The 22,359-nt window shown below is 45.9% G+C and overlaps 1 protein-coding gene across 1 annotated transcript in view; it reads right to left on the reverse strand.

The window, feature by feature from the left end:
* The window catches only part of CCDC68 (coiled-coil domain containing 68), a 219,396-nt gene that overhangs the window by 46,578 nt on the left and 150,459 nt on the right, over nucleotides 1–22,359 (reverse strand). Inside the window, exon 10 of the mRNA XM_078674823.1 lies at nucleotides 770–846. Within this exon, the coding sequence (XP_078530949.1) occupies nucleotides 770–846 (77 nt within the window). The remainder of the gene's footprint in view (nucleotides 1–769; nucleotides 847–22,359) is intronic.

The raw sequence follows: 22,359 nt of genomic DNA on the forward strand, positions 1-22,359 counted from the left end.
TTGGTAAGTTTTTCTGGGGGTGAGACCTACCTTGGCAAGTGGCAATCCCTGGCAATACACACTTTATGGATAAAATATGGGGCCTGATTTAGATCTTGGCGGATAGGTTACTCCATCATAATGGTGATGGACATTCCGTCCACAGAAATAACAATCCCATAGGATATAATGGGATTTATATTTTGGCAGATGGTATATCCGTCACCGTTGTGATGGAGTAACCTGACTAAATCAAGCCCTTGTCTAGGGAGCCCCCCTACCGAAGCCTAATGTGCAAAGTAGGACACATATATTGTAAGTGGTGTGCTTTGTAACTGTAGTTTGGAAGGTAAAGATACGTTCAGATTTGAACCAAAACTGAAAGGCCAAGGCAAAATTAGCTGCTCCCACTATTTAAGAAATACGGCATAAGATCATACTTTAATGCTCTAGCATTATGTTGCAGATTTAATGAAGCAATGGTATATACATCAGTTACTTCTTTTATTTGGTATGTGTGGCTACTAGTGAAGAGGCAAACACACATAATTAATGGAAAACTGCTCATATTTTCTCAAATTTGCACTTTGTAATCAATGATGTTTGCACCCTGAAGGTGCGAAAATGTTCTTGCTTAACGATTTTTCATGTTATGGATTTTTATTGTTATTATAATTTGTTTTCATGTTTTTGTATTATATACAATAATAAACACAAACACTAACCAATACACAAACACTAAACAATACACTGGTCTTCTTCGAATATATATCTTGGAAAATTATCTTACTTTGCAGAGACACCCTTCGAGATTTTCAATTTTTGATTGCTTGACCAATTTGCCACATTTTGCTTCAAATCTTTATTCTGTAAAAACAAACAAGAAAAACGTATTTATGTTTTAAGAATATTACAAGGAAATGTCTGTTAAAATACCATTGTTCCAGTTTTACTCAGCAGGGTGTTTGAATGTCATAAATGTGAACTTGCAGATTTGGAACAAAGAGTTCCAAGAATGATAAGACAGTAATGCAGGCTCCAATAGTCAAACGAGCAATATATACATTTGTACATGTCCTCTTAGTCTCTCCAAGTGAAAAACATTTTCTTATCCTACAGTACTATTAAAAGTATATGTATCCTCTCTCCAACTCGAAAAAACACCCTTGTTCTCAGGCTAGCTTTTGTTCAGCTAGCGCTCAGGGAGGAACCAAGTAGGGCACCTGATACAAAGGCACCCTTTTAAATGCTGCTAAATAAAACGAGGCAACAGTTGTCCCTTTTGAGCCTGAAAGTCAGTTCCAGGCTGATTACATCAGAGAAGTGACCGGCCTCTGAGCACAAGCATCTTCATTCCCTTCCTACCCTACCTGAATCACCCACAGGTTAACTGCGATACCAAATAGTTGGTGAAAGCTGGCAGTGGGTGGGGTTTATCTGTCAGGTGCTGAGGGAAATGGGACTTGGGCACTTTTTAAACACAGGTGAATGTGGGCTATAGTAAAATAGGATTAATGGAAGCTTAATCGCTAGATCCTGATCGGAGGGAGGCTGCTGCATTACCTTAATGCTCTGTGAACAACTCTGGCATGGGCGAGCCTGGCATTCTAAGGCCTGCTTTGCTTATTGTTTCTCTAGAGAGGGCTGACTAAAATGGTCAACAAATTCTCAAAGCTACATTTGTGAATATGGAAATACCACCAGTCTAGTACCTGTGACTAAGGATTAGGGAAACACGGGTATAAAACGCTCATTTTGGGCACATAAGTTCAACTTGATTTGTAAAATACTTGTGGAATTTTGCTCCTAATGAGTAAAGACAAGACTTTAAATTCATCTTGATATTTATGGGCAACAACTATATACTGATATTACCTCAATAATTCCTGAATAATTCAACACAGCATTGAACCGAAAAGCTGCAGGCAAGTACACCATCACACAACACCTAGTTTTATAAATGCAAGTTGAACTCAAGCAACTTGAAATTCACTTTCCATTTTTGAACATGTGGCAGAATGGAGAAGTGAAATCTAATGCATTTATAAATAAAGATAAAGCATAACATAACTAGTAAAAGTGTTCTGATAAACAGTAAATATGTTAATATTCAAAAAAAGGTGTTCCTCTATATTTTAATTCACAGACATTGAACAGCTTTCTTTTTGTGTCATAAATACCCAGCCAGAGATTAAAAATATATATTATAATATATAACATACAGATTTTCTTTAAAAGACTGTTAGCTTTTTGTTAAACTAGTTGGCATGAAAGAAACCCTGCACAGGACGTTTTCCTGGCAGAAAACCCACATTCCTCATTTATGAAAATTCTAGGTCAAAAGAAGATTCTGGTAATTACTGTTACAACATTTCTGTTGAGAAAAATTGTTTCTCCGCAAATTTTGCAACTTTACTACTTTGTAAACATTGCACATTTTACCTGGCAGAAATCAAAATCAAAATCTGTATATCCTTAATCCTAACCGGTGCTTCTCAAGTAGCATTAACTCTGTAAACGTCTTTCTGCCACTCAACTTATGTCTAGAACCTTGAAATGCAGCCATAAAACTTCACTCCAAAACAAGCTATTTCCCTTCACCTGGAAACCTCGATATTAGTAGTTCTACTCCACATATCAGGAGGCTCAAACAAGCTTATAAATCAAGCTACCCTGGGCTTCCTTAAGACGCGCTAGCCACAAGGTTTGGACTATATAGCCACTCAAATAATAGTTCCTATGACACAGTTACTAATCGAATGTCCTGCCGGAGCTACAAAGTCAATGAAATTCAACTGACCTACCTCGGAGGATGAGTTGCTTCTCTGTATGGCTCAGATAATTTGGTGACCCTTTTTAGGTCGAGCATTCGAGACCTCTTGTATATACTTCTTTATAGGCTTCAGCCCAGCCCACTGCTTATAATTTGATCCTTTCAGTGTCCTTTTAAAACTCTTGCTTCTAAATAGTTATTTTGCTATTTGTCCCTCCTTTTTCTGGGTCATTCACTTCTTCGGGAGCAGCGCCTCATTACTTGCACCCTTCCCCTTGTCTCAATTAGCAAATGGAAAAGGGACTATGTTTTCCTTCGTCTAAGAACACTGTACAGGAGTGCTGGATGTTTCCAGTTGATCCGACTGCCAGTACAGGGCCGTAAATCTTGTCACCTTTATTTTATTAGCTATGGGGTGCCCGCTGTCATGCTTCAATATTACGTGCCTCTTTTTTGTTATCAGCATGGCTGAAATTAAGATCGGGGCATCGTGAAGAAGATCATGATTTGCAAACTATTTGCCTGATTTTAACATCGCTGCTTGTCAGGACTTATGCCTACAAAACTGGGTGTACGCAGGTCGATTGTTTCATCTTATAAATCAGCCTTTAACTTCTCTATATGTGCTCCCGCTGAAGACGGCCGGACAAAAAAAAAAAAACAGCTGCGCTTGTCAGTTCTGGTGGTGTGTTGTGGTGCCAAGCCGTCAGTTCGGGGGAGGGCTCAGGTGTGGGAGGGAGTTCGGTGTGTGTTAGCACATTTGTGGAGGACAACACTCTGTTAAAGGGTAGCTCCACGCTGCTGCTGTATGTGTGTGGGACGCTTTTCAGACTTTGGACATAGAGAAATCCCTGCCCTGCAAGCGGGCCATCCCAGAGCGGAGTGCCCTTGAAGGCATAACTTTACATTTAGTCTAAATGGCCCCCTCAGAACCATCAGTTTGTTGTCCACAATGCAGCCCTTATTATCACAGGGTCCCTTCCAGAACTGTACCGCTTTAGTGACAAGTACCCTGGTTGAGCGTCGCAGTGATCTTGCAGCCCAGTAAGAGTCTGACAGCCAATCCTCAAAACGAATGGTCTTGGGTTCATAAACCATCCTATCTGCTGATGCAGTCCTGCCAAGTATCACGCATCAGGTGTGACGCTAACGCATTTCAGTGCGGTGCTCCGCATTACTGCACTGAAATTCGTTGTCACGCATAACGCATAGTCTTAGCCCTGTCACAGAGGCACTGCAAACTGAGTGTGTGTGTGGCAGCAGTGAACGCACGCTTTTGGCCTGTGCAGCTCCAGCAGGCTTGGGGCACTCCCAGCAGTTGAGCAGGCTCACAGTTAGTGTGCAGCTACAATGTGTCTTACACATTCCAATCCCACAGTGCTGCGCGGCTCTGAGTTCAGGCAGGCTGATGTCATGGCCCTACCGCCGCGGAGATCCCACTGCTCCAGAGAAAGCTTAGGCCAGTCTACGCCGTCAGGACGTCATGTGACAACTTTATGCCGCCGTAATGTGGGCTTGACGTCCTGCTGCTGCCAGAGAAGGCCGCAGGGTCTGCAGTTTCAGTTTTGTAAGATAGTCCGCGGTACCACGGGCGGAAAATAATGAATCAAGTTTCTGGGCTGGTTTGTAGAGCACTGCTGCCCCACCGGCTGGCGCCCGCGCTTCTTGGCTAAATGTATACAATGCCTCGCTGCTACCATCGAATTAAATATTTCGGAACCCGGCCGCCGAGGATGAGTGCGGCAGCGCCAGTGACGGATGACAGTCACTGACTGGGTTGCAGCGGCCGCCAGGACTCAGAGGACATCTCAACCGGTCGGTGGCAGGCCACCCACTGTGACAGCCTGGATGTTTACAGCTGACTAATTGACCCGGGGGCCAGTCGAGCGCTCCTGCACATCGAGTAGCAGACGCACCGGTTACGTTGCCTGAGAGATTAAGAAGAACAGATCAGTGAGTATAACCACCAGCCACTTCAAATGTTGTCATAGTGTTAAGTATAACACAAATTAAATTTAATGGGAGCGCGTGATCTTTCTGAAAGCTATCTGAAACTTCCACGGACGCCTATTGTGGAATTTAAGGTGCCAGCCATACCACAGACACCTTGGTCTTAATTATAGCCCTATTGACCCCATAGGGCCGGTCTCGTTCCTACCACTAGTATGGCTTTTGATCAGAAGTTTGTTCCATTGACAGGGTGACAGACTCATTTGATGAAACAGGCGTTAGGCAGCAGTTGTGAAACTTTCTTGATTTCATGAGATGGGGTTCTTGACTGAGGCGTGATGGCACTTGGAAGAAGCACTCAATAAATGGGTGTCATTTCTGAAATGTATGTGTTCCCTTGTTGCCATTGCTTCATTTTGCTCGCAAGAAATTGTCACTCATAGTCGTTGAATGTCACTCATAATTACACTGAAATTTTGAAAATTTCACACATAAGCAATATGAAACCTTGGCAGCTATGATGATGTGTGCACGTGACTGAGGCAGTGCTAGCTAGCTCCTCTCATACAGCCTCCAAAACCCATTCCGGCATCATGACGTTGCTCCACACTCCCAATTTAAGCTGTATCCCGAGTTATAACACTCAGGCCCTGATCATGTTGCCAGAACACAGAGCTGATCATCACTGCCGACCCATACAAAAACACATTAAAAAAAAAAAAATCGCCTTTTCGCACACATTTGTGTATCGTTGAAAGTCCAGCCTCCATTATTTAGTCATGAATCAGCATGAGATAGGACTACGAAGTTAACCACCCCACAAAACAGGCCCTTCTATACACAGCCACTGAGACCCAAAACCTGGCAAATACCACAAGCCCCTTCCAGCAGCAGGCTTGCCTTGAAAGTACTGTGAGAAACCGATGCTACTTTCTACAAGCCTCTGCTCAGTTGTCCATATCACAGCAAATTTAGGCAGAGCTGCACTCCTTTAACCCGTCGCGTGCTCATGACGGCTCCACGCTGTCATGAGTCACGGGCGGCGTGTGCTCATGATGGCGTGGACCCGTCATGCCACTGCGCCCACACGGGACTAATTCCCCCGCCTGTGCGGGCGAATTAGTGAGTGGGCGGGGTCATAACAGCTCCATACAGTCATGAACACCCGCCGCCCGTGAATCAGGACGGCATGGAGCCATCATATGTACGGGAGCGCCACACCCACCCCGTAGCCCCTCCCACGCCGCTCTGGAATTCGCGGCGCAGGGAAGGGGTTAAATCAGAGGGTAACATATAGGTATCATTTTGAAGTTCTGTTATTGCCTTTAACTAGCTCAACATATAGGTGCTTTACTTACATAGCCAACCTTGTACACATGGCCTCTTGATGAGAGAACTAGTTAATTTAATATTCAAACACCGGCACACTCGCTCCTAACAGCGAAAATAGGAGACACATGTAACTTCTTAATCGTCTAAATGTATGCAGCTGTGCTACCCCAGATAAAACTTTTTTTGTAATGAAAGAAGGAAGTAGCCTTAGAAACTGTTGAGGTGCAAAATTGGAGCAGATGCACGTAATTGTTTGGAATTTAATTGAGTTCATTTGGTTGTTTTACTTCTACCCAATTACTCTAGTCCCCTACATGCCACCTCTTGTTATCGGTTTGGGTGCTACTAGATGCCTCTCCACATCACTGTTCTACTGAACTATATGTAGTTTAGCAAAAATAAACTAACTAGTAGCTCCTTTTGGGGAATAGCTATGTAAACAGGCACACATTTAAACACGCGATAAGCCTTTTTCCCACCCAAGTTACCTTAAACAGTAACATGATATATATCTGAATACTTATGGATCGTGTAAACAGACTGGATTTTAATCTCTATTTTGAAGCCTAATGTTGGTGTATATGATAGTCACAGTATTTTAGTTGCGTTACACTTTATCTGGCCACTCCGTACAACTCTGTGTACTCTGTGCTCAAATACTCTCCATTGAGAGGAGGCACAGGTCACAACTTCATAATTCTGGCAAAACGTGTGTACTTGAGAAGCTTGTTTTATATGAGGTCCAGTACACTGACAATTTTTAACAGAATCAAGCTGCTTGGAATAAACAGTGCTTGATGGCGATTGATGGCATTTTCTTAAATAGGCATACAATGGCCACTGCATATGTGTATTTGCTTTCTATTCATTACTTGGGTCTGATACACATAACATATTTCTCAGTGGCTACAATAAATTTTGAGCAGCAGATAATCCAGATGTACACCACATAACATAACTAATAGTCAACCTCAAACTACCTGTGCTTTTAAGCACCGTGAGAAATGTAATACGCTATTTTCCAGTTATGTCCAGCAGTCTTTATTTGTAAATTACTTCATTATGCATAATTATCTATCTTACTTTTTTGCCGCATTTTCTAGAAATTATTTTTCTCAGACTAAATTCAGTTCATGGTGTGCGCTTTAATTATCACTCCGCTGGTCCCCCTCTTTGAAGTCACATAAGGTTCACACACAGCGCTATGTACATACAATCGAGGTCAGATTCCTTGATTTCCGTTCTCATGGCTCATCCCGCCGCCGTCACAGCAGCGGGGCACACTTGGAAGATGAGCAGCACTCCAAACCTCCCTCCACCCTTACTGCCTTAAGAGAGGCGATGGGGAGCGTTACTGCAGCTGGCTGGGTGTGCCTCTTTTTGAAGGAAAGGGCGTACAGGTGCCAGAAGTAATTGTGAGGTGAAAATTCAAACATTTGGGTCGCCGAGCATCACCATTTTGGTGCACTGTGAAACTTACCTAATAGCATGAAGTATGCAGTTTTCTTTTTACCTCTAGAATTGCAGAGGGCGGTTGGGAACAGCCTGCATCTGGATCGATGCGTTTCTCCAAAACTTGGCAAGATAACAGCACCAGGCCTGTAAAACTATGATTCTTTGTCCTAGCCCCAAGCACATTCTCCAAGTACAAGGGGCTTGCTTTCATTTTCCATTCCAGTGCACCTTGGTCCAGTACTGATCTATCCTACGTTCTCCTCCTTGAATTGCACTGATCACTCCAAGTAAGCTGCTTCAGCTCCCATCTGAATTCATAAGGCTCTATAAACGATCTGCTTCCTCTCATGTTCATGACAGTACTTTCACTATACTGACTACCCCATTATTCACCACCCACGTATCTTATTAAACACGTGGGAACTTCGGATTGTTGCCACAGGCTCTGTACCCATAACTTCCAAGTTCAACTACTACATCTTCAGAAGTTCTTTAAAGACTTCCTTTTCCAGATTTCTTCCCATCTCGCTATCAAAGGTTCTTTTTTGGCAACAGCTCTCACCCCACATCTATTCACCAAGCCACATAATTCCACTACACAAATACACTACATACCACTCAATACCACCCTATACAATTCCACAACTAAAATTTCAGTTCAACCCACATAATTCCACTCCACACCACACACATCCACAACACTCCAAACAAAACACATACGTAAAATACATTACCATTTACAACGCCAAAAGCTCTCGCAAATGTGATACCGATTGCATTGCAAATTCTTGTTTCTTCAATAGTGACTCCAAGTTCTCTACCATGACCATTCTTACTACCCTTCCATTTAAACCCACCTCTTCTCTGTCTCGAGTTTCTAATCTCAAACAAGCATTGCTACTTTTCATTGAAAGAGACCAAACTTTAACACACATTTTCTATATATTTTAAAGTATTCTAGTAGATTTATTGGGTTTGGATGTTGCATAATAAAGAAATAAATTACCTCAATAAAGTGTGATACGAGTGCTATGAAAAGTACACAGCCCAACATGCTTGACCATCCTCTTCATTTGCATGAAACAGGCAATTTTAAATGGCTAGGCACTAGCGTAGCCGCCAGTTTCTTACCTGTAAGACCTGACATTTTATTGTCTGGAATTCTGGTCTAGGGGTAGCCTTCAAAAAGCAAGCTAATGAGCAAGCATATATGGCACCAAGTTTGCAAACATTTGATAATAAATATATATATATATATATATATATATATATATATATATATATATATATATATATATATATCCAAAGAAACCCTCCTGGAAGAAAGGCAGAGGCCACAACGGGGGAACAGTATGAAGGCTTTCTTTATTGCAAAGTTGGACGGCACTCCGGGCGTATGCATTTCCGCTGTGTAGCTTCGTCAGCGCCCAGTGTGGTACTCTGGAGGATGGTCGAGTGCCTGTTAATAAAAATGAGAGTTCATTCACTGCCACATTTGTAGATCGCTCCGCCCTTGGTGATGCCTGACAGCACCAATCACAGCGTCTCAAGAGTGCAAAGCACTTCATCTCCCAGCATGCAGTGTTAAACTAGGAAAGGGCAGCCAGATGGTAGTGCGACCCACAAAGTAGCACTCGATCACTTCTCTCACTGTTGCCGTGTCCCCTGCAACGTACAGCCTCCTCGGGTCCCCAACTGCACAACCTTCGACATCAGGGATCAATTTCGCGGGGGTAAGTCCGACAGTGCGTCTCTCCCAATGCGGAGTTGATAACTCCGACACCGCTGTGTTTTTCCCTGTTGGCTGGGGTGGGCCTGATCTATTTCAATAACTTGAAGAGAAAAGTTTCTCGCCGGGGCAAGAAAGGACGCCAGTATGGATCAGGCCAACTTGCATGCAGGGGCCTCTGTAAATTGCCGCTGGCTGGCAATTGTCAATATCCAAAGAAACCCTCCTGGAAGAAAGGCAGAGGCCACAACGGGGAACAGTATGAAGGCTTTCTTTATTGCAAAGTTGGACGGCCCTACGGGCGTATGCATTTCCGCTGTGTAGCTTCGTCAGCGTCCAGTGTGGTACTCTGGAGGATGGTCGAGTGCCTGTTAATAAAAATGAGAGTTCATTCACTGCCACATTTGTAGATCGCTCCGCCCTTGGTGATGCCTGACAGCACCAATCACAGCGTCTCAAGAGTGCAAAGCACTTCATCTCCCAGCATGCAGTGTTAAACTAGGAAAGGGCAGCCAGATGGTAGTGCGACCCACAAAGTAGCACTCGATCACTTCTCTCACTGTTGCCGTGTCCCCTGCAACGTACAGCCTCCTCGGGTCCCCAACTGCACAACCTTCGACATCAGGGATCAATTTCACGGGGGTAAGTCCGACAGTGCGTCTCTCCCAATGCGGAGTTGATAACTCCGACACCGCTGTGTTTTTCCCTGTTGGCTGGGGTGGGCCTGATCTATTTCAATAACTTGAAGAGAAAAGTTTCTCGCCGGGGCAAGAAAGGACGCCAGTATGGATCAGGCCAACTTGCATGCAGGGGCCTCTGTAAATTGCCGCTGGCTGGCAATTGTCAATATCCAAAGAAACCCTCCTGGAAGAAAGGCAGAGGCCACAACGGGGAACAGTATGAAGGCTTTCTTTATTGCAAAGTTGGACGGCACTCCGGGCGTATGCATTTCCGCTGTGTAGCTTCGTCAGCGCCCAGTGTGGTACTCTGGAGGATGGTCGAGTGCCTGTTAATAAAAATGAGAGTTCATTCACTGCCACATTTGTAGATCGCTCCGCCCTTGGTGATGCCTGACAGCACCAATCACAGCGTCTCAAGAGTGCAAATATATATATATTTTTTTCTTCCAACGTTACTGTATTCAGCGATCCTCAGCCAAACAACGCTGACGCCGTGGGTGGCCGCAGCTGCCACACTATATTTTCTCCCAACTTTTCGTTCACATCCGTGTTCGGTTTCATAGGAAAAAGACGGCACACCAGGTAGGTCCGGCACAAATAACTTTATTGTGCACTCAGTAAACAAAGATAAAAAAAAAAAAAAAAAAAATATATATATATATATATATATATATATATATATATATATATATATATATATATATATATATATATATATATCTGTGCAGATGAGAAAACGTAGGTGATATATATATATATATATATATACACACATTTGATATTGTATTAACAATACAAAGGTTTCTGAGCAACCTTTCTTACTAACTACAAATTGGATTTGTGTTTATCCTACTTTCAAATAAAGTGCTTCAGAATCCGCATGAGCCATAGCACGCTTTTTAAAGAAGACAGTTTAAAAAAATATATATAGACTGGGTTTCTACCTAATAAAGGCTATTACTACAATACGCCCTTATCGGTCACAGAAGTCGAAGTAAGGACACTTCACATAGATCAGTATTACACCCATTGATATGTTCTAGATGTCTTGCCACCCTTACTATGAGGATGGTTGTTCAATTCGATAGTGAGGATTAATTTCCTCACTGGTCATGAGCCATGACTGTCACACAGCACTGGAGTCACGGAGAATCAATTCAGTGATAGAAACATATTCAAACATTGAGGCTTTTCTCCAAGCTCCTTATCTGCATGCAGGCTGGGTTCCTGCAGCATCTAGAACTCATCCATTTCTTTACAGCAGCTACTGTAGCCAGATGTTTTTTGTCTAAAAGGATTATTTGCTTCCCTGGATTAAGCTAATGTTCGAACAGATCAGCCTGGAACAGAATGCTGCCACTGCAAAACACTGTCAGAAAGGAGAGAGGCTGTGTGCCCTTCTCTCTCTCACTGTGTCCAGATCAGTGCTGGTAGTAGGAGGACAGCAAAAGCTCCGGATTGGCTGGAGGATGTCTCTTGGCCCCATATACAAGTTAGTGGATGTTATGTGGTGCCTGCGACTGTCAAGGAAACCAGAGCAGGAGTGCATCTTTAGAGGAGCTGGAGTCCATGTAGCTGAACCACACTGCATGGAGATGCAATAGTTACTGATCAATTCAAATCATATACCTAGAGGCCCAAGGTTATTCAGCAGATAATACCTTAGGGTTAATGTTTCGAATATCATTTTTTAGGGTACTGTAACTAAATAATTCTAATATCACAATGTTTTTAATATCAAATAGAATTGGTTCCTCAAGGAGGAATTAATCCATGACCCTTGTTCTCATCCAGGGTGCATATTTCTAGAACATTATATGTATGGGGCGGTGTGGAGTGAACATTCATACCTTGCACCCCTCCATTAAGGGGGGTCCTGCTCAGACTTGTCCTTGGAGTTTTGCTGGTGTCCTGTTGTCACACTAGAAAATACTCGCTTTTCTTTTTCCGGTGTTTTAATCTGCAGAGATGAATTCCATACCTTGAAAATGTAGTTTACGTGGAGGTATGGCCCCATTTTCCTTTGCCAACTTTGCTATCATATTGTACCTTCAGCAGGCCAAATGATTGTAGTTACATGGAGAATCCAAGTACTAGATTTGTTGCGATTTTCACATCTTCACAATATAGAAATGTGAACTCTAGAACACTCAAAATCAATTCATGCCTTTGTAAACCAATAACATGGTGTCATTGTTCGCACAAGCACTGAGACAGCAAGTCTCCGGCAAGAAGTCCACAAGTTAGATGTGTTATGACTACTCAGAGAACCTGGAGGAGGAGTGAGGAGCGAGCCTGGGCCCAGGAACAAGTGAGGAGGAGCGGCGCCCGCTGTTGTTCCCGGCTGTTCCCCCCGGTCATCAAGGACCATGTGGGGCCTTGAGGGGTCGTGAGCGGGCTCTGACCCCGGGTGCCCGGTTCCTAGGGCCACACAGCCTACAGAACAGCCGACCACACTGCTTCCATGCCTCGGCTCTGGACTGGGGGCTTCAGTCTGCTCCTGACTCTGGTGGTGACGTCCATACTTTGGCCTGCTCCTCCTGTAGCTTTTCCTCCCCGGAGCTCGTGTGCGTGTGTCCTGGGAGTGTGAGGAGCAGGGGCCAGAGGGCAGAGGAGCTGGGCTGTTTTAACTGTCCATCTGCCTATGGCCAGTCCTACTAAGCATTTACTGTACGAATCCACCACCCAGGACTACCACCTGGGAACTTGGTATTGTCCCAATCTCTCCTCCTAACCCTTCTCATATTCCAGAGCACAAATCGCAGGTGCTTGAGAAGGTGCTGGGAAGGGCGCCTCTGCTGAAATGACCAAGCAAAGCACTCGCCTGCCAAGGCCAAAGCAGAAGTTAGAACTTACCGCAGGAGACACGCCTTCAAACAGGGATGATTCCAGGCGGACGCCCGCTCAGACAAACGTCGGCAAGGTGTATGACCTGCACTGCTGGGCATGGGCCCGCAACCCCTTCCTTTTGGATAGCAGCCCTGATGGCATAAGCCAGGATACCCAGGATCTCAAAGTCTCTAGGTTTGAAGCCTTCGCAGCCACAACTAACAACGAGGGACAACCTAAGACTGCCATTGGTGAAGATGAAACAGGTCCAGCTCCCACAATCACAGGTTCCGAGCCCCCTCACATATCCAACACATATAAACTGTCCATCCGCCCTAAGGATATAGCCCAGACTTGGGGAGGAAAAGGTCCCAGTCTCCACAACCTGGGAGCCTCTCTAGTCCTAAACAGCGAGCACTGTCTAAGCCAGGAAGCAAATTCTCGAGAAAGTAACCCTGTCACCACAGTCTGGGATTTACTGGACAACATTGCCAGCCCACTCAAAAGCTAGGAACTTACCCACTAGACCAACGGTGTCATTGAGTCATACAGCATTTCCTACTGCTTCCGGAGACAAGCGGCCGCAGCTGTGAGGAAAGAGAAGCGAGAGGCGAGTTGCTGGAGCGCGAGGACGTGAGGACGTCCAGCGCCGGACAGGAAGTTGATCATCCGGCATACCTGGCCCCCTAGCAGCCCCCAAGCAGCTGCTGTTGCGCCGGACCCGCGTCGGTCCCATGGCTCCCGCGACTCCCGTGACCCCGCGGGGGCGGGGGGGGTGGCCCACCAGAGCACCCCGCCAGAGCGGGAGAGCTGGAGAGCCATGGCAGGAGAGCTGTGGTGAAGCAAGGCGCTTCTGTCCCGAGTAGAGCTGCACCGGTAACAGCGGGACTGGCCCGGTGGAGGTGGGAGCAGCGGGAGCAGCGAGGCAGCAGAGAGGCTTGCAACGCCACATGCCACGCCACTCAAAAGCTAAAAAATCTTCGCGGACAACTCGATCTCATTCAGCCCAGACACACAGGCAGCACTGCTACACAATATAAACATTCCCCATGGCAAAGGCAAAGAGGGCTCCTGCATCATCATCGACTCCTCTTCTGTTCCCTCCACTGAACACCTTCGCTATTGCCTTTTGAATTATCATGTGCACAGGACAATCTGCTAAGTTCAGTCGGTACTTCTCTCTCTCCACAGCCATAAATGCTTTAACATGGCAATCGGAGAAATTGGAAATACAAATGGAAACCCTCCAAGTCATGGCAATAACAATGGCTGATAGGGCCAAGAAGGTAGAAAGGAGGGCGGCAACCAGAAGTTCTCCAGCTCCCCCTTCGAATGTCGGTGCCCAGAGATAGTTGACAAACTGGCATCCCTCCCACCGGTACTCGCCTCACTGGTGGAGGAGTCAAATCTTGCTCAGACCCTGAGAGCCTGGGGACATTCGCAAAGGTTTTTACAGCTGCCAGTGAGGACGTAGATCTCGAATCTTCTCAACGCCTCCAGCCAACAATAAGGAAAGAAACTTGGCCACTACAACCAGAGACAATGATGGGGAATAGTAATCATACAGTGGTTCCCACCCCCAACAATTTAGGGGCTGTATGCTCACAGAATGCAATTCAGACAGCACCACCAAGGACGGGGAGAGAGAGGAAACTACTTAAAAAAACAACAAAAGCACTCAAAGCGATTACTACCGACAATCCCCCAGGGCAATCCAACAATAATGGGACCCAAAAAAGACCGATTGAAGTGGTCCACTGAAGCAGAAGATAATCCACCTCTCTTCCCCGTCTTTTGCAAGAACGTTCACACCCAGGATTAATAAGACGTGAGCCCTCAAGCAGTACAAACAACCATTGAGCAGCCAAACTTGCAGCCCACCATGGGGGCCTCCTCAACACAGATGGGATCGTCAAGCATGAGGTTATTGCAACACAGGCAGAGATGACAGCACCCGAGACATTCATCAATCATAATTTCCATCCATGGGTCACAAACGCCCAAGATAATGATCAGAGTACGCAGCCCAGTGATCCAGGTATGGCCATCAAAAATCAGCATGCTGTGGGACCTGATCCAATGCTCACTCAACTCTGCCGTGGCATGGACACAAGCGCATCAATAATCAAAGTCAAGGAAGCCCGTGTGGCGGTCATCGACACAGGCGGAGCCCATGCAAACTGGAATAGCGCTGCAACTTGGGCTTCAATCTGCAGTAGAGCCTATAACGACCCTGGGTAAGATATAAACCAACTAAGAAGCCCTACTAACAACAATGCAAGCTTGACATCACATCCACATTGGGCTAACGCCGCACCTAGGACAACAGAAGCCACAAGACCAGCCCAAGGGAAGGAAGATTGTTCTTCATACTACCTGCAGGACCCACAAAGCACGCTTAAACAGGTCGATAGAACTTCACCCAAACGAAGGACTCCTTATAACGACTTTAGTTTCAAGCCAGACACCCCAATTTCAGGGGGAGGTCACTCCGCGAAGAGGACTAAGACTCCGCTATACACTTCAAAAGGGAACATCGACATTCTTAACAGATCAAACATCCTTAAACTTCTCTAACATACTCAGTACCTGTTTCATATCACCACCAGCAGGGTCATCGTCAGGGTGCAATTTGTCTTTTTCCCCTCGCAACCAGGGAAGGACCAACCCATTATAACCTGGGGCAACTCAAGTATAGCAGCAAGTATGAATAATGAAAAAGAACAATTCACAGAATGGGGAATTGACATCGGGATGCTCGAAAATGAAAATTACCCATATATCTTGTATGCACCCTCATAGAACATGCAGATGGCTTGCGTACTGAGAGGGACCAGCCAAGGGGAATGTTCCGTTGATCAAGCAAACATGAATATTCAGTGCAGAGTCAATGGACTGTATGGGGGGCAGACAGGTCATCTCCACTGCCAAACCTGCTATCCCCCCCTGTGCTCCACCATCCCCAAGCTCTGCTTATTGGGATTGGGTTGCTTCCAACTTGCCCGACAATACTCTGGCCCCCACCTAGCAAGAAGCCCTGTCAACACAGTAGTACAGCAGTAAATACCCAAACTCTAAACATCATGACTTGGAATGTCACAGGAATGCTCAAGATTTTGCAAAGCTCATCAGCGATCTCATTACTCAAAGGGGCCGATCTTATCTGCGTCCAAGAATTGCGGGCAACTGCACCCACTCCCCTTACAGGATATGCAGAATATTTCAAACCAGCAATCAGATTCAATCTATTTGGGAGACCCGCTGGGGGTATGTCCATATACATTAAGCACTCCGTAAAGTTGTGCTTTACAGAGATAAAGAACTCCTCTGATATGATCTTCGCTGGCATTTTTAATGGCCTCAAGTCTGCGGACGGCCCATTACCTATACTTTTAATCAATGTATAATACAATCCCCATGGTCACAGACTCAAAGATAAGCTTACTCAGTAATCAAACTGATTGAAACTCTTATAATACAACATGCATCCATGGAAATCATCATCCTTGGGGATTTTAACATGCACAATATAGGGGAATGGGAGTCAAATGTTAGCTCCTTGGGAACACAGGGAGATTCAATGCCCTGCTTCGGACATACAACTTGGAAACAGTACATTCTTCATCCACAGTGTCTGAGCCAGGAATAACCCATGCACCTACTTATAACAACCGCACAATCCTAGACTACATCTTACTGAGTGAGCAGCTACGAAAATACATGCTAAGCTACGTAATGCTCCAACAGAGTGAAAGCGACCATGCTGCCTTGTTACTGTACTTAAAGACCACAACGGAACTCCGTCATATTCTCTACCCCCTCGGAGAATCTAATGGTGAAGAACAACATAGGTTTCTTAGGAGAATCAAATGGGGGCTGTTAGACCTAGCATCCTTGGCGTGGTTTCCCCCTATCCTTTTGCCTCTACCTCCTGTATTTTTGATGCTGTGCTGGATTTCGTTTTTGCTGGTTTAGATGCTTTGGGCACTTTGCCACTGCTGATCAGTGTCAAAGTGCAAGTGCTCCCTGTATACATTGTTACTGTAATTGGTTATCCATGATTGGCATATTTGTATCACCAAGAAGCCCCTAGTAAAGTGCACTGGGTCTGACAGGGCTGGTGATCCAAATGCTACTAGTGGGCCTGCAGCACTGATTGTGCCACCCACATGAGTTGCCCTAAAATGGTCTCAGGCCTGCCACCGCAGTGCCTGTGTGCTGTCTGTGAACTGCCTTGTCCTCCTGGTCAGTGTCCCCACTGACCAGCCCTAACTCTTCCCTTTCTGTACACATTGGTCACCCCTATGGAAGGCCCAAGGTACCCCCTTGGGCAAGGTGTAGTGTATGTGACAGGTAGAACATGTACTAGTGCAGGTGACATGCTCTGGTAGTGAATTACAGCCATTTTCGTTTTTCACTATTGTAAGGCTATCTTGCCCATAGGCTATCATGGGGAATACTGGCTACAGTGGCTACCAGCATATCTTCCCATAGGAGCAAGATAGGACATAAAAGTCTGGTATCCCTGAACTCAAAATTTAATAACATCTTTTAGGAAAGGTGGTTTTTAAATCCTGTGTTTGTGAACAGCAGTTTTAGAAAGTGGCTGTCCACTTGTCTGACCTTTCTGTGTGCCTTGGCCTGTTTGTGAATTGACTGTCTGGTTTGTGAGTCACAGGGGCTAGGTGGCTCCCAGAGGTTGAGTGGGCCATCCCTGGGCTGAATAGCTCCATCTGCATCTAGAGTGGTGGGATCTGGGTCTGAATAGGGCTGTGCCTGCCTTCCACAATGCTGGCTCTACCTCCTGCTGGGCGGCTGACAACCCTGCCCCTCACTCTGAAAGGAAAGGAGAGGCCCGTAAAACAAAGTACTCAAGGAACCCCCGAACTGGTTCAAACCAGGCTCAGAGCCCTCCTGCACAAAAGGAACAAATACTTTTAGGGGTATAAGTACAGGACCCCTGACTACAGAAAATTGGATCATCCTGGAATCAAGCAGGAACCTCTGCCAAGGAGAAAGCTGGAAGACTGAAGAAGGAAGACTGTCCAGCTGTGGCTTTGCTGGGCTGACCTGCAGTTGCTTTGCTGCCAAGGAGAGGGGAAGGACGTTGTTGTTGCTTTGCCCCCTTGCTTGAAGAGATCTCCAAGGGCCTGTTGTGAGCTGGCCTCCAGTTAAGAGGTCCCAGGAACAAAAAGACTTCACCCCCCAGCTTTCCCCGAACTCTGCTGAGAGAGTTCTGCCCTTACTGAGTGCTGAATCTGACTGATGAGCACCGGGAAGTTGTGGTCTGCTGTTTGGAAAGCTGGAGAACAAGAAACTGAGTCTATCTGCAAATTGTCATGCATCGCTTGCTTGCGGAGCGCATCCTGTCAGTGAGAGGAAATTCCCGGCGCCGCGCAGACCGAGATCGTTGCAGCGCCTGTTGCCGCTGCAAGAACCAATGCATCCTTCCCTTGCGGAACGCATCGCTCTCCGGTGCGGGAAAAGTACCATCGCTGCGAGTATCGACGCATAGCCTGTCATAGCTGGGTGAGATCGCCGCATCGCTTGCTTGCGGACCGCATCACGTCACTGCGTGTATCGTCGCAGAGCCATCGCATCGAGGGATCGCGAGAGGTGTTGTTTTGTGGCTAAGATCCGGTGTAGTGCTGGTCTCTCCATGGCTTGTGTGAGGTGGGGCTTATGGGTGTGCACAATTTGAGGAAGACAGAGGGTTTCATGAAAGTCTGTGGCTGCCAAGGATCCCACGTCCAGGATGACAGAACGGGAGCATGATTGCCTTTTTATTTATTTTTTAATGGTTGCATAGTTGATTAGGCTGAGATCCCAGTTCTCGGTCACTAATTGTAGCAGCTCTTTGACTATGGTAAGACTGGTGGACCCAGGATTTCTTGGTTTTAGGAAGATGGATTTTTTGAGGCCCTTCAAGGAATTCTCAGGTGCCAAAGTTGTCAGGTAGAAGTATTTTGTCAAGGCGTGTGAGTCTTTGACATTAGTTTCAGCTGGGGTTTGGCAGCTTCTGTTTTTTTGTATGCCCTTTATTTTATTTCTAATTGTTTCGCACTTTGCTTGATCTCAGGAGCGGAGCCTCGGGTGTGAGTTAATTTGCTTGTTTTACTATGAGTGGCGTGCCCAGATCATATGCACGTTTTTCCCATTCTCTTATGAGTGCCCGCTTGTTAGGCCCAGTCAGCCAACAAGTCCACATAGATTTCCATGAGGCGAATTTATTGCTGGTAATCTCCCCTGTTAGAACTGGGGGTCTCTAGCTGGCAGAGGTAGGTACCACTGTCCAAATAGGGACCCTTGCTTCTAGTCAGGGTAAGAAGGAACCACTCTTTAGATAACCCCTGCTCACCCCCTTGGTAGATTGGCACGAACAGTCAGGCTTATCAAAGGCAATGTGCTAAGCATTTGTACCAACACTCACAGTAACACAGTGAAGACACCACAAATAGACTCCACAACAGTTTAGAAAAATAGAAGTATTTAATCTAAACTAGGCAAGACCAAAGCGAAAAAAAAACACATACACGGTTCAAGATATGGTTTTTATAGTGTTCTTAGTGGTTGCATCAAAATAATCCACAGTTGCTTTAGAATAGTTCACAGTTGCGTCACGTTTAGCCAACAGTACCTTTAGATGCGACAAAGTTCCAAAACAGAAGCTGGTGCGGTGGAAAACAAGCGATGCGTCACTCCTGAGACCCTGGGGAGGCGATGCAACAGCCCTGCTGGACGCAGCGGCGTGTTGCGACGAATCCGGTCTGTATGGGTAGGGAGGCGATATCTTGTATGGATTCCGGTGCGTAGGTTCCGTATGGAGCGTCTCGCAAAGGCACGATGCGACTATCTTCGGGACGGCGATCAAAACAACGGAAGCTATCACAAAGATAGCACAGGGTTTAGTATTTACCAAATGCGGTTATTGCTTCATAATTTAGATTCTTCCTGCTAGAAATGAGGCCCATCATACAGAGTTCGCGCGTTGTGAACTATTTAACACATGCACTCTCCCTACTTCTTTGCACATCTCCAATAGGAGAGGTGTTCACTCCACGACGTGCCACTCCACGTCGCGCCACTGATGCGCCACTCCTCTTTGATTTTCTACTCCACTCCATGCCTCTATTCCACACCACTCCACAGTACAACACTTTACTACTATATGAAATGGGGTTGCTAGTTGGGGCAGGTAAAACCCTACTCCAGCAGAAACAACAAGTGAAGTCCCAAGAAAAACCCAAATTAACCTGTGATCAACACCCTGGTAGCTTGGCATGGAGCAGTCAGGCTTAACTTAGAGTCAATGTGTAAAGTATTTGTGCAACACTTCAAACAGTAATAAAATAAAAAACATCCAAAAAGTGATTTGGAAAATAGATATATCTTTATTATATAAAGCAAGACCTAAACAACAAAAATCCATCAGTACAAATGGGGATATGCAGTTTCAAATATTTCAAAGAAAATAGCTTAAAAAATATTAAGCACTAACTGTAAGTATTTGGTCTAACCGGACCAAGACAAAGTCACAAGTTCAGGCCAACTGCGATGGAGTGTGGGCAGGCTACAGGGACCCAGTTAGGCCCCCTGAACAAGAGTACCTTAAATCCTGGTTGCAGCGCATTGTGAGCTCCCACACCATGGATGCGTCATGTGGCCGAGGTGATGCATCAGTTCTGAGGAGCTGCGATGCAAGAACCTGCATCGTCTAGGATCCCAAGGATGAAGGCTTATGATGCAAAGTCTAATGTTGAGGATGTGTTGCACAGTCGAGGTGATGAGTTAGTTCCGAAGAACTGAGAGGCTGCAATGCGAGAACATGTTGTCGTGAAGGCTGCAGTTGACAAGAGATTTGCAATGCGAGGGCCTCTGTCAGGTAAGCTTCATACAGGTGGCGGATCCAATGGTGGCTACAACGTCGCTGCGTAATCCTTGCACTGAGAAAACCCTTGCAGAAGAGACGATGCGTCGGTTCTGCTGGGGACTGCGCGTGCAGCACAGGAGTTGGGTCGATTCTGCTGGGTCCACGGATGCGCAGCCAGAGCACCTTCAGGCTCACTTTCAAGGGTCCAGGACTGGAGTGGCATCACTTGACAGGGTAGGATTTACTGATGGCAGAGTCCAGGTGCTAGGTTCAAGGTTGTTGGAGCCTTTTGCCCCCTGAGGATCCAATCAGGAGTCCAGCCAACTAGCCATTCCCATCCTTGCAAGAGGTCAACAGGTCAGCACAGCAGGGCTTCATCACAGCAGGGCATTTGGGCTTCAGGGCAGCAGTCCGCTAGAGTGACAGTCATTTCAGCAGAACAGCAGTCCTCCTTCCTGGCAGAGTCTCCACAGGTCCAGAAGTGTACTGAAGAGTTGATATCTGAGGTCTGATATGTTTCCATTTTAAGTGAACAAGTTTCCTGCCTGCTCTGCTAACTCCAACTACATATGCAGCCATTTTTGTTGAGGCAAGACACAGCCTATGCAAGTGTATGAAGAGTTGTGCCCAGCTCTGCCCTCCCATCCTGCCAGTGATAAACCACCCAGGCACTCCTAGGCGCTTTATTGTGTGACTGTCTAACAGGACCACACAAAGCTCAACTGTCAGCTGCACCCAGACTTGTGTTACAGCAACAGGCTGCAGGGACCAAATGGCAAAGGCAGGAAAACACCAAATTTCTAAAAGTGGTATTTTCAAAATTGTAATTTATAATCTAACTTTATCACCAAAGCCACCAAACATGAGCTGGGGACCTGTTCCCACTTGGAAGTTACAGCTTATTATATGTAATAATGTAACCACAATGTTATCCTATGCGAGAGGTAGGCCTTGCAGTAGGGGAAAAAGAATTAAGAGCATTTCACTACCAGTACATGTCCAATTATTTTTTAAACACCGCCCCACCCTACCCTCTATCTGGCAGTGCCTATCCTAGTAGTGACATATGTATTAAAAATGAAGGATTGAGCCTGGCAAAAGGTTGCTTTTGCCCGGTCAAAATGGCAGTTTAACGCGGCACACCTAGGCTGCAATGGCAGATCTGAGACCTGTTTAAAGGTCTACCTACGCGAGTGGCACACTCAGTGCAGCAGGCCCACTAGTAGTATTTAATTGTGAAGCCCTGGGCACTGGTAGGGCCACTTTACTAAGGACTTACAAGTAAATAAACTATGCCAATTGGGTATGCCAATTCTACCATGAGAGCACAAGCCTGTTAGCAGCTGTAAAGCGTGCAGAGACAAAAGTCCAGCAAAAATGATATCAGCCAAAATAATAGGGGTGAAGGCAAAAGGTTTGGGGTAAGACCACCCCAAGGCTGACAGGTCTAACAACTACACTCTACGCTATGCCACTCCACATCACTCTACACCACACCATTAACACCCCTCTGCTCCACCCAACTCTGTTCCGTTCTAGGCCACTCTACTCTGACACTCTACTGCATCCTACAACACTCTATTCCACTCTACTCTACTCTCCAATCTACGACACTCCCTCCAATCTACTTTATGCCCCTCCACTCTACGAGTGTCGTACAGTGGATGGGCCCATCCACTGTAAGACACTTTAAGCCCCTCCACTCTACGACACTCCACGACACAACACTTGACGCCACTCTCCTTTAGGCCACTAAGTTTTA

Source organism: Lissotriton helveticus, chromosome 2_1 (assembly GCF_964261635.1).
Source record: "Lissotriton helveticus chromosome 2_1, aLisHel1.1, whole genome shotgun sequence".
Taxonomy (NCBI): Eukaryota; Metazoa; Chordata; class Amphibia; order Caudata; family Salamandridae; genus Lissotriton; species Lissotriton helveticus.